Raw genomic sequence first — 13,266 nt, 5'->3', positions numbered from 1 at the left:
GACCAACATTGAACATTTCTCGTCTGTTCCTGGTTAGACAACGACGGCGGTAGGCGCCGGGTTCGAATCCCGGTCAGGCAATACAACTTCAGTCGTCATGTAAGGTTCCAACCCCACTACTGGTGACAAACTGTGATATCTACATTTTGATTTACGTACTTATTCAACAATCCGATTAGGTGCTGGGCTCACATCCTTGTCCCCAGCATTACATGATGGCATTTCAATTTTAAACATGTGCATCCTTTATTCCTTGACAATGCAACACTATACAACGTCTTTCGAGGTCAATTACCAAGAAAGTAATTGTCATGTTAGGGTTCCTGCTTTCGTACAAACATTATCGTCATTTACGTTCAAGTTGAGAATTGATAACTGAAACTGGTGCAAACGTCAATATTTGACGTCTCTTTCTGCCTAGTGACCGAGTCTCGATAAGGCACAAAGCTTTGCCTTTGCTTGGTTAACAATGGCTTTACGTTCTGGGTTTGCATCCGGATCCAGAACGAAGACGTTGGTCATGTCATTTAAAGTACAACTTCGTGTACAAGTAACTGTTGATGAGTAATGCGAACAATGATATTACTTGTGATTCGCTGTTAATGTTGGGATTTCCGTAGAGTGGTTGCTGCCGTTAATCACGTTTTCTTTTAACTGCTTAGTATTACATAAAGTTGATGCCAAACCACTCCCCGTTGAACGTTGAACGACGTTCAGCATGTGTTGGGTAAACCTTTTAGACAGCAAAGAACTTGTTTCCAATTGCCATACAACTTTATAAATCCATACACTGTCTCAAATATTTAACTGTACTTAAGGATTACTGAACGATTTATGTGACAAAACTAGTTGTCCCATAAGATTTGAAATGTCACTTATTGTAATGAAGTTTAGTTTACAAATGTTAAGGACTGTCTGATCTCTTCTGTACTATCGTGGTGTTACTTTACATCTGGACGGACTGTCACAAAGACCGGTGTTCTCTAGTAGTCTCTAGCGGTACCCATTGTGTGTCTTACAACGACTGTACTGTGGAGGGTTGCGACTATGTGCAACACAGATATGCTATGTTGGTTGCATACATTCAGGTGCAGCCTACACGTTGGAATTCAGGGGTGACCCACTTTTTTGCTGTTGAGTGTACATGTTTCTTTTTGAGGTATCATGATTCATCTGGCTACTATTAATTTCCATACGAACTGTGAAATGTCTGCCATGATGGTTTCACAAAGTTCGCCATCTTTGGCACACTCAGCATACAAGTCTCTTTTATTGACACAGTATCATCATGGAATTCCCAGCCACGTGGTTCCTAGACCCCAGCTAACGTTTGGCACCACGTGTTTGCTATCGGGACCAAGCGACCCGTGCGGCCACGCCCACTCCAAACATAGAATACTTCCAGCGCGCAACAACTCGCCCATTACCTCACAAGTTGATGATGGAGAGGTATGTGGGGCCCAGCATAAACAAGAACTGTCGTCAATGGATGAGAACGTGTGTAGTATGACAGCGGTGCAAAGTAGGCAGACATACACATAAACGGTTGGGGGGCTTGTCAGAGATAACAGAGCATTTCTGACACGTCAGAGTAGACACTGTGGGTCTGTTACCGCCACCAGATGGATACCGCTGTACATTTACCGCAGTTGACAGATACGTTCTGTAGGTAGAGGCAGTTCTAATTAGTAACAAAGCGGCAAGACAACAGTAAAGTCATTTTTAACGGCATGAGCAATTCGTTTTGGCTGTTTAGCTAACATCACTACATCTGTTTCCAACATCATACGACCAGCTACCAACCGCCAAGCAATGGAAAGGTAGATGCTGGCATACAACATTAAAACCTGCACTTAAGTGGCTTGCACCTGTTTTGCCACTTGTTTTACTGGGTCCTCTCAAAGCATATGAGCCAGACATTGGAGCATTGACAGCAGAGATAGTTTAGAGAAAATCCTTTCGCTTGCCGTTCGGTGTTATCCTAACTCATATGCTTCCTGTGGAGACAAAACTGCCGTATTTGTTGCAACGAATCAAAGTCCAGATGTCCAAGCTATGACGTTCACCGGCATCCTGTAATGTGGAGTAGGATGTTTTTGTTGACATAGATCTGGAAACGTCGTTTCACGTAATGTTAAGAACCGATGCAGTGCGCCCACCGTTGCAGGCACCGTATCTCGGGCCGTTCAAAGTTTTTAAGGAATGAAGAGCGTGCAGTACAGAAAATGTATAACGATAAGCCACAACGGTGTCACTCGAAAGAATGAAACGACCGTATTTATCTTACTGCTGTTGTATTAACTTGTTTTTCTATCTGACATTTCTCTGTTTACTCGAGTTCTCGTGAATTCTCATTTACCTAACTGTGTAAAATAAAACAGTTAACGCGAATATTGCTGACTCTTTCAATCGGTATAATCGAATAATTTAACTCGACTATAAGTTTAATTTTTATAATTTCCCAACTTCACGAAAGTATTTTGAATTTTGGTGTTATTGAAGACAAAATATAGGACTTTCCAGAAATCTTGGAACTAAAGGAACGTAGCGGAAAATTATTAATCCTTTTTCTATATTTGTAAACAGGTAAAAATTTAGTACAGTGACCTTAAAATAAAAAGGCGATGCGCCTTCGTTCCATTTATTTTAGTAAGTGAATGGGGAGTGATGTGCCATGAAACACAGCTAGTTCGTTGCAGTGAGTGAGCGGTTCCTATCTGAAACTTGAAAAAAAAAAGAACACGTTTTGTCCATTTGTCCATCTGTAATGAAATGCAGTGTAGTATGCAGCAGACTGGTTTATGATACTGCAGTTCGCACTGATGTGCTATTCATAGGCACGTATTTTAATGTTATTGTGACTCATAAGTCATTAGCATGAATCGAATGTTAATAAAAATGCAATCAAGAGGGTATTTTTATATTACCAACTTCAATGTGATCGCTACATTCCATTGACGATGTCACTAATTCACTAAACGCCCTTTGTCTATGCTTCACTTACACTTCCCCTTATTTTAGTGGCAGGATAGGTACAAAACCCATGAAAAGAATTAATTGATCTGCGATGTGATACCACCAATTTACAACACAACAGATCCGTGAATTTCTAATTTCCTCCTTTCAATTTTGCACCTATGATGTGTTTCTTCTGTGAAAAAATTGTAAATAATTATACTAATTTATTCTTACGAAATGTTGAAATGTTATATTGTTTCTCTATTGTAAAATTGAATGATTATTAGACGTAAGCTAGTTGTGTGCAGTCACGCTGACTTTGTCAGGGTTATACGTTGATGTCAAAGAGTATACTAAGTCGCAATCGCATTATCGCTGGGCGTGAAAGCGCACAGCCAGACCAGTGTAGCACGGTGCTGATATGAGAGCAGTTGGCTCGAGTCACCGCAGAGAACGATGGAGAGGCGGCATGTGTGTTGAGACATGGTCGTCAGGCAGAGATACTGAAATACGGAATTTCTCGGCAGTAGTTTGATGTGGCCAGGGACACTATAAGATGTAACCAATTATTTGATTAGACTCGTATACAGCTAGCCGGTATCGTAGTTAATTTTGTGAACGAATAACAGCAAGATATTTTAGAATTTTGATTATCAGTTCCACCTAAGAAAATTTACCATTGAAGTTTCCATCCTAGTCATTATTAGTAATCACAGACAATCCTAATGAATGAGAAGCAGTTATGATGTTTTTCTATAAATAAAGTCAAACAAAATAACTAAGCAGTGAGGAACTTTCCACTATGCTGAAAGAAGTAACACTACGTAAGGTTTCAATTGTTTGCCAGACAGTAATTAACTAAAGTGTTTGCGCCTAGTAATTTGAACAATAATTTCGAAAGCAGTGCTCAACAAAGTAAAATTCTGTGAAACATAATTTTTGCGTATATTTTCAATGATAAGTTTTCATTTAACGCATCTGCAATCGGTCAGAATAGTTTAAGTCTTGAGAAAATCATAGCAGTAACTGTACAAAGTGCATACGTTTGCAATTGAAACTTAGCTTTGTAGATTATGTAACTGAATTACGTGAAAATGATTATTTCACACGGTTCTAACCATGATGACGTTTTCCAATTTAAATATCAGCATTTAGTAATGAATAAGTATAAATGCCTTTTGCGCAAAACTAATGACAGTCGATGATGCCACAATTTTTACGTTTTACTTAACCATTCAGAGCTAATGGAATTTTGTTGTGCTTTACTCATTACTAAACTGTTTCTACACTTTACGATTTCACTGAAAAGTGTTTGATCACTGTGACATATTCGTTTGAAGCTGTGCTGACGTAACATTTAACAATTTCGTGACATTTTCTCCTGATAACAAACCAAGTAGTTACAAACATTTACCACTAATACAGTACAGTAATCGTAGAAACAGTAATTTTGTTCACGTAGTGAGCTGGCGACCGTTAATTTTCTTTATTCATTTACTAAATACGTAACTTTTTTTTCAAATTTTGCTGACTACTGTTATTCCATTTCGTTCTTTACTTTTATTTCATTTTAACCGAAATGCATTTCCTTATCGTCATTGCAGAAAGCACTGGCCATTGGCCTGTAGCAGCACGTACATTTCGCGGATTTCATTTATTCTTCGGAGTAGATGACTTTCCCGTACAACAGAGGACTTTAGGTATACGGTAGGAAACGGGAAAACAGCGCAGTCAAAACCGATACCGGTGTTTTAGTTCTCAATAACCGGTGTTCTTCTGTGTTTCTTTAGTCTCATAAGAGGTGTTCTTTTTCTGTTTCTTGCTAATATCAGAGTAAAACACCGAAATATCAATTAGCTAAGCAGCAGCTCTATAATTTTTCCTTTTTAAATAAACCATTTTTGAAAAAGGAGTAATTTTTTTCATAAAATTTGCTTGGAAATATTGCGTTATTGTAGAAAATTGGAAAAGCGATCATTGCTGTTTTAATAACAATGCTAACAGAAACGAGCAACTAACACATGGCGTAAGATTGGTACAGCATTAGTGAGACAATAATGTCCATGTTTCAGTGTGTCATGGCTTAAGATATGCGTGTTGGTGCGCCGTGCAAGACTTGCCCCTACCTGATTCATACCATAGTTCCTCACTGTCGCTGCCGAACGTCCGTTGTACTGCAGACTGGCACCAACCGTAGCTTGGAAATATTTTTATGAAGTGACGCAGTAATAAAGTACAGTGCTTCATTTGCTTCAAGAGGTTAAAGATTTGTCTGCCACTTCTATTAAATAATGATAGAGGAATAAACTCTGGTAAAACTAATAAATTCTAAAGTGAACAACAATTCACACATAGTATACAATAAAAATAGAAATCAGCTGATTTGCTGTCTGTGTCTACATAATATGTATTTATCTGCTTGTAGCCCTTGAAAATGGACAAATTAAAATGAAACACAGAGTTCTTCAATCTGTTTTCACCCTTTATCCCTGACTATTAGTAGTGCCCAGATAGGGGTATAATACCCGATTACAACATAATTTTTTAAGCAGAGTTTCAAAAAATTAGAATAAGAGGAGAATGCTAGTGACATTTCGAGAAAAGCAGCAGACTGTGGACAGACTAATTTTTCTTTTATTTGTCTGTTTAATTTAATATTTTGATTCCATGTATCTGAGAGAGGTTAAAGATTTATACTACAGTAACAATCGAAAAAAAACCTGAAATCGATTATTTCAAAAACCGGTCCTTTCGAGAAGGTTTAACAGACGGATTAAACTGGCTTGGGAAAAATTAAGAGATATAACCGAAAACGATTGTTTCGGCGATAATCGGCATCGCTAGCACGCGGTTCATTTAAATCCCCATCTAACCGGAAGTGTAAAGGGTTGCTATGACTGAATAGCCGTCGGGGTAAGAAGAGGCAAATCGAATGTATTTCACGAGATGGTGAATCACTCGGGTGAAAATGAGGCTGGCTGTTGAACATTGTCCGATGTTGCAAATGACCGTGATCGAACACCTCCTTTCCTTCAAGCTCCCCATGCACGTGAAACAATGCTGTGAGCGTTACCAAACTCCAGGGGTACGTTTGTCACACTTCGTCGGTCTTCCAGTTTCCCCATGATTTGAAGTCATCTAAATGTTGTCTCCTATCCCTATAGTAACGAAGAACAGCACCAGAGTGCACTGTTAACTGCTCTCTGGTTGACACAGTTCAGCATGCACAATGAAGTTTAGAAATGTACAGACTCTGAGAACATCAACTCATGCTCACAAAGGTAGAGGAAACCAGTAATTCTTCAAATACGGTGCGCACACATACCGCAGTCATACATAACACGACGAACCGGATCTCAGCCCTCGGTGAGCAACTCCAGTTACTACGCGGACCAGAAGCCAAACAGAGCACGAGAGATCATTCTTGCGCTTAATCATCTGTCTCCCTCATACCCCCTGCTGCTAGCACTCCTACCTAAAATCCCTCTCCATCATAATGTCTAATTACAGCGGTACTTACCATCTACGAATATAAACTGTATGTGTATCTATTTTTCGAGTGTACCTTTGTAATTGTTTATTTCACTTTTCGTACAAGATGTAGTTTCACATATCAACTAAAACATACGAAAGCAAAACACGTAGAATGCCTGGTCGGGTGTAAGAGAGGGACTGATCGCCCTAATCTTGCCATATTAAACAAATAAATAAATCAGCTCGGCGTGCAGTGACGATGTCTCTCGTAAGGAGCCGAAGAAGCTGTCTCTAGGATACGAGGAGAAGAGAGGTTTAATTAGAGGTAGAAATAGATTCTAACCCACGTACAGCTCACATATTCACTCCATTACCTTGTTCCAAACTGAATGCTTTCAAAGCGTGATTTCGTAGCATCGTCTGTTTTTCCGTCTTAATTTCGTTAAATGAAGAACCTTCTAGTCATTCTACCACTTTTGTTAACAAAAGACCCCGTTTACGGTATCGTTTAGTGTAACACAATCTGTTCACCTCCTTCATCATTTAGTCTTCTGGGTATAATAATGCGTCAAGTTTTATTCCTCTTTAGAAATTCAACTGTGATAGAGAGAAACGTTACGAAGTTATCAGACCAGCGAAGGTGGTTCAGACATATTCTATTTATACAATTCTCTCTTCAAATTCTTCACTTAAGTAAAGTATAACGTCTGAGTACGTCAACACTTTATAACAGAGTTCCCATGGGTCTAAACTACAGATGTGCACTTGAGGACCAACAATCTGCAGCAAATGTTCCCCTTGACCATCTTACATGTGAATTCTGGCTTCAGTATGTCTTTATATCGATGTCCGCACATTACGGGAAGCTGAAAACGAGAGAGGAAGAGAGAGAGAGAGAGAGAGACAGAAAGAGAGTGATGTATCTATATGTGTGTGAATCGTAAACCATTTCTCTCGAAAATATTTCTCTCCTTCATCGCTCCTCTGTGTTACCACGGATGATATGTCACTGATCTCATTTGTGCTAAGATCGCAGTGCATGCGAGGTGTGTATTTGCTTCCACCGCCCTGAGTGGAATGCATAAGTTCTAATAAGTGTTCACCAGCCTGCAGTCTTCTACAGTTGTTGTTCCCTGCACAGAAACCAGTTTGCTTAGTGTGTCTAAAATTAATAAAAGAAGACTATCATTTAGGGGCGCAACTTTCGAAGGCAGCAGCCAATAGCGGAAGAGGACCAGAATTTAGTTGGTCTTCCTCACGAGACTCGTACCGAACAAACCATCTGTCATCGGAACCTCACACCACATTACTTCATCTTGTCACTTCTGCTTTCTCAACTACTCTAAGAAGAGCTTCTTGCAGCTGATGGCAGTAAAGCCAGAAATATTACAACATGTTCAAAAACCCAAGGCGTGTTCCGAATGTATTGATCCTCTTACACGATGCGTCCCTGAGTTCATTGAGTCTATCAGTGGGGCTAGAATACACTGAATCTTTCAAGTATTCCCACATCAAACAAATCGAAAAGGGTCAACTGGGTAGACCTAGGAGGTCCTAGTATCAGTAAACCACGACAGTCACGACCGCTGCATTAACTGTCAACGATTTGTGAGACGTATTCATGCACGATAAGGAATATCGTTCAAATAGTCAATTAGCTTGTACACTGCTGTGTTTGTGAATAAATCGTATTTGGGAAATTCAGTGCTTTCGGGAAGTATGTTTATTACGATTATTTGCTTATTTCACTGTCTCCTCCTTGCCCCCTTCGTTTGTATCTACAATACGCAAACACTGTATATAATGCTGTGTCAAACTGTTTCTGTGTTTCTTGAAATTTATGTCTGCTAGAGAGTGACAGGTTGCCAGCTTACCATACTGGAAACTTCCTCTAGGACGACAGAAAATAGATTTGGTGGTTTGTGTCGTCTAAAAAAGCATTTCCAGGCTACGTAACAGTTTTTCAGGGAGTGTGACCTTGACTGGAGGCTGCTGCACGTGTGACGCCCTCGTAGCGACAGCGCGGGCCGCTCGCCAGGCTGTGGTCGCGCTGGCTGGTGCCACGTTCCGCTGGCCAGCCTTCCGCCACGCCCATCCCCGGTGCAGTCTGCGCTCGCGTAACCACCACCAGTATAAAGGCGGGGCCGCCAGCCCCCGGCATCAGTCGACGACAGCAAACCGAAGGCGACACCATGAAGACTCTCGTGAGTACACTTGCGTATGATGCCGAACACTGTAGAAGCGGTATCATAGCATTTCACACAATATTGTTATCTTCCATGGTTGGAAACTTTGTGTGTTATTATCACATGTGTTATTATATAGCTAAATCCACCGTGTGCTCCACAAACCACGGTACCATGTGTGGCAGAGAGTACATTTCGACCAAAAACCATTTTCGCCTCGCTCATAATCCCCCTTCAAGTCCATGGTTGCTCTAAATGCTTCCACGTCTACATCTACATCCATACTCTACAAATCACTGTGATGCGCATGGAAGAGGGCACTCCCCAGTGGATGACGTGAAATGAAATGATCACGTGGCATTGTTGGTCGGGAGGCCCTGTCCGGGGAAGTTCGACTGCCGGGTGCAAGTCTTATGCCAGGTGACGCCCAATTGGGAGACTTGCGCGTCTGTGATGATGAGATGATGATGAGAAAAACAAAACACTCAGTCCAAGGGATGAGGAAACCTCCAACGTGGCTTGGAATCGAACCCATGAACTCTGCAAGGTAGGCAAGCACATTATCACTCAGCTAAGCAGGAGGATAGTGTATGATGCATTGGGTTTTATGCCGTTCCATTCACTGATGAAGTGTGGGAAGAAAGACGTCTTACATACCTCTGTGCACGTAGCAATTACACTAATCTTCACTACGCGGGAATGATTCATAGGAGGCACTAGTACAGTCCTATATGCTTCAGGGATTCTTGAAATTTCCCAAGTAGGTCTTTGGGTGATAGTTGTGTATATCTTCAGGCGTTTCTCAGTTCATCGTTTCCAGAATTTCCGTGGACCCCACGGATCAAGCAAGCCAGTGACCGTTTCTGCTGTCCTTCTCAATACAGTAAGCGATATATGGCATGGGTCCCATACATTTCAGCAATATTCTATGATGTGTCGCGCAATTTAGCATTGATCTCTCTAGCAGTGAAGTGCGGTAATGTGGTGTGGGTATTTCAATGTGTACCAAGAACGCAGACATTGACTGCAGGTGAACAAAAAACCAATTATGCAACTTTATATTTTCTTGTAGTAGTTAAAACGTTATGCCTACGCTTCATATAGCAGACAGTAATGATCCTATCACCGTTCTTTGGGGCCTCGGGACGTTATTATCTGTAGTGGCGCTGAGTCTCATTTTGCGATTTGGTTCCTACGAAGTCTTCGAACCAAATGTTACATCATGCTGACATTCCTCAAACGTGTATTATTGTTACTGCGTAACGGCGCAAAAGTTTATCGAAGACTTTCCAGCAGCCTAGAAACGTCATAACAAATTGAAAGGTGAGTTTCACACTTTCGGGGCATCCAAGTTAATTCCTACATAGGAGACGTTTGGTCTCCAAGAAACCACCATACACGGGCGCTAATTGTGCACAGCTAAGGTACGGCTTACTCATATCACTGAGATAGGATGATGGTTTTACACAGCTCTTCTTCAATCGTTCCTAAAGACTGAAGGGCGGATCTGTGTCCCTCTGATAGCCATCGAGTATTCCTCGTGGTTCCAGCACCTATGATAAAACAGAGACTAGCTATTTTACGTATTCGACATGTGTCTCACGAAGAATATAGGGTGAAGACACTAAAGTTGTGAAGTTAAATTTTGTTCTACTTGTTGACCATTCTCAAGAAAAAGGAAAAACTATAAATAGTAATATTCATTTTTATTTCTTCACTTAGTCCCTGTGGTAGCTAGCATCTTAGCCTTGACTTAACTCTTGCAGTTGTTCTACCTTTCAAAAATGTAGCTTTTAGAAATGTACCTAAGGTAGCGAGATCAGATTAGTTCTGTCACTCCAAGCAGAACATATTTGTATTTGCTCGACCACTACATAGTGTTCTGGTAATAAAGGTGTCATACTACATGTACTGTAGAGCTACCACCGAGAATCTATGCCAACCTTTCATCTCAAGCACGCCTAACTGGTCGAAAATTCTATGCGTCGGTCCTACTGAGAGAGGAAAGGATCTTCGATTGTCAGGGCAGAATATTTAACGCGACCATAAAGGTTCGTAGTTTTGGGCCATCTCTGTACTGCAGTCATAATCCTAATAAGCGTTTTATAATTGTAATGAGAGGACTTAGACAGAAGGATGTCGGAAAAACATGGTTGTCAGTGTTTTCTATCGCTTGACGGAGAATGTGTTAGGTACTATAATGCAGTGACTGTGACGTTAGCTTCGTCTTTCCCTCAGTAGACGTTGACGTAACAAATCTGCAAAGGAATTCAGCACTCACTCTTGAAACTACATACGTTAATTACGCATTCGCGGTATGTGTAACTCAGGTATTCATATTGGAAAAAACAATGTTAATGTTTCAGATTCTGTGAACATTTGTTACATTAACTACGTCACTTTAACCAAGATCGAATAAACATAGGCAGCAAATCTTGGTTTTTTCTTCAGATTGTTTGAAGAAACTTACTCGGGATCCCGTGCATCACTCATCATGTAAGCGCGTCCAGTTCTTTAACCGCTGTACTAACTCGTTGTGTTTCACTTCATTATAATAGCGCTGACTGACACAGAAAGGTTTACCCATGAAGTTAGCCTTCGACTGTAGCAACGCGTATATACATTACGCTCAAAACATGCTCAGCTGTAAGTACTGTTTTGTAGTAATATAATCCGCAATGTCACTCCGAGTCTCCGTGATGCTGATGATATTTCCATGTTGTGATTAGACATCTAAGATCTGGATGTCGATGGGGTATCAGGTAGTCGACGTACTCCTTATCATCAGAAGTATGTAGGTCTTAAGTTACAATGAACGCTACACTCCATTTGGTTTGTAATGTAAAAATATCCAGTAGATTTCAGAAATGCTCTTATTATTACTAACGGTTATCGCATTTACTGGGATTGAGACATCCATCATGATCAGTTTCTTTCATCAAGACTAAACTCAAAATAGGTCTAACGTAAGAAGAAAGTTATCAATGATGGTTTCAGTAAATGTTAGTCATTAAATCATACATATCATTACACTAGCATCAAAGGGGTATTATTAAGAAATATATCCGTGGGTTGCACTAAGCTAGTTTAAGACAACTATGGCTCCATTATTTTATTTATGCAAAAAGAAGATAAATTGGCTCACTTGGCACGCAGGTTTTCATTAGAAGCTGTAATGAAAAATAATCGTTTAAAACCCATATACGTTAACGCCTGTCAAATACTCCAGGGAAATGAGTTTCGGTAGGAAATAGGGTAGAATTCTGTTATCATGATAGGGTAGGAAATTCTCAATCTTATGAAGGTTAATTCTACTGTTATCCTAAGACCATCATTATAATGCTGGAGTTACAGAGTGCGAGGGCAGGTAAGTTTTTGATATCTCATCAACATTAATACCGTTAGAGACTGAACAGAGGTTCGTATGGACCATGGAGGTCGTTGAGGGATGGATGTAAGACTAGCGGCGGTGTGTAAGACATCAGTTCTGAATTCTTTGACGAACCATCCCATAATGTGCCGCAAGTGAGTTAGGGAAGTAACGGGAAGAACCTGGATTTTAAACCTACCTGTCCACCACACCAATCTAGTGTGATGTTCACAATGCTAATAGAGGCGACACTCATTAGCTTACATGCTTCGTTTCACGGAGTTAAATACTGTGGTTACTTTATAAAGTATGCCATCGCTCTTTGTTACTGTTTCCATGCCACTGTAAAGAGTCACATTTCTACTCTTTCCCCAGTGATACGGAGGTGAGGAACGTTGCCTGAGTGAGAACGTAGGATAATCTACAAAATACTGACTGAAACTATAATATAAGGATTGCGTTACAAAGAAGCAGCCTCACCATCATGTGCAATATGAGATATGGCACAAATGTATATAGCAGTAAGGTTAGTTTGTGGTTTCTACAAAAAATAAATGACCTGAGGTATATATCCACTAATCAGAAAATGCAATATTGATGTCACAGCAAATACAGCTACTATACAATACAAGTGATGTGTATCCTACCACAGTCAGCCTTTCTGATGACTCAGACTGAGATGCATCATCACGCAGCAGAGACATTAGCCTTACAACAGACAATCGAGGTGATGTAGTGTACACTGTGTTGTCTGTGGTTCTTTTCATCGATGGTGTGCCTGTTGTAGTGTCCTTGTTGTATAATGCCACTGAACGGAGACGTTATTCATGTTATAGATCTGGCTGTGAATCTGGCTGTGCTATGAAGCCTCCGATTTCTTACGGCCACAGATGTTGCTGCTGTCGTGCTGGCTGATGTGCGCAGTCCACTCTCTGACCAGAGGTGTTCTCTTTGCCACAGGTGTTCCTGTTTGTGGTGCTGGCTGTGGTGTGCGCGGCTCTGGCTGTGCCCGGCCCTCTGCCCGTACCACGTCCTGGCCCAGTGCCGATCCCTGCTGCGCCCAGGGAGACCCTGCGTGGCAGCGAGCAGGTCTACTACGGTGCTTACTACCCATACGTCGTCGGCTGAGCACAATGACAATGGAAAACGGCTACCTAATGGGCATCGCTGTGGACTTGATACACACATCTTTTGGCTAATGTTTACTATTTCTCTATTACATCCGAAATTGCCTTCAATTCTCAATAAATTTTACACTTCCTATTAAGAAGCCTCTGT

General features: G+C 40.8%; 1 protein-coding gene across 1 annotated transcript; it reads left to right on the top strand.

Moving 5' to 3' along the window:
* Positions 1 to 1,441: 1,441 nt before the first annotated feature.
* On the top strand, positions 1,442 to 13,258 carry LOC124606554. Its single transcript, XM_047138539.1, has 3 exons — positions 1,442 to 1,449; positions 8,380 to 8,636; positions 12,949 to 13,258. Exons 1-3 carry the CDS (start codon positions 1,442 to 1,444, stop codon positions 13,185 to 13,187), a joined length of 504 nt encoding a protein of 167 aa, XP_046994495.1. The 3' UTR covers positions 13,188 to 13,258.
* The last annotated feature ends 8 nt before the right edge of the window (positions 13,259 to 13,266 follow it).

This window comes from Schistocerca americana, chromosome 3 (genome assembly GCF_021461395.2).
Source record: "Schistocerca americana isolate TAMUIC-IGC-003095 chromosome 3, iqSchAmer2.1, whole genome shotgun sequence".
Lineage (NCBI taxonomy): Eukaryota > Metazoa > Arthropoda > Insecta > Orthoptera > Acrididae > Schistocerca > Schistocerca americana.
The sequence above is the reverse complement of the archived record's forward strand: the minus strand, read 5'-3'. Positions and strand labels throughout refer to the sequence as shown.

Coding starts and splice junctions, on each gene's coding strand:
- LOC124606554 (XM_047138539.1), top strand. Junction 8,637..12,948: donor GCGACACCATGAAGACTCTC/GTGAGTACACTT, acceptor TCTTTGCCACAG/GTGTTCCTGTTTGTGGTGCT.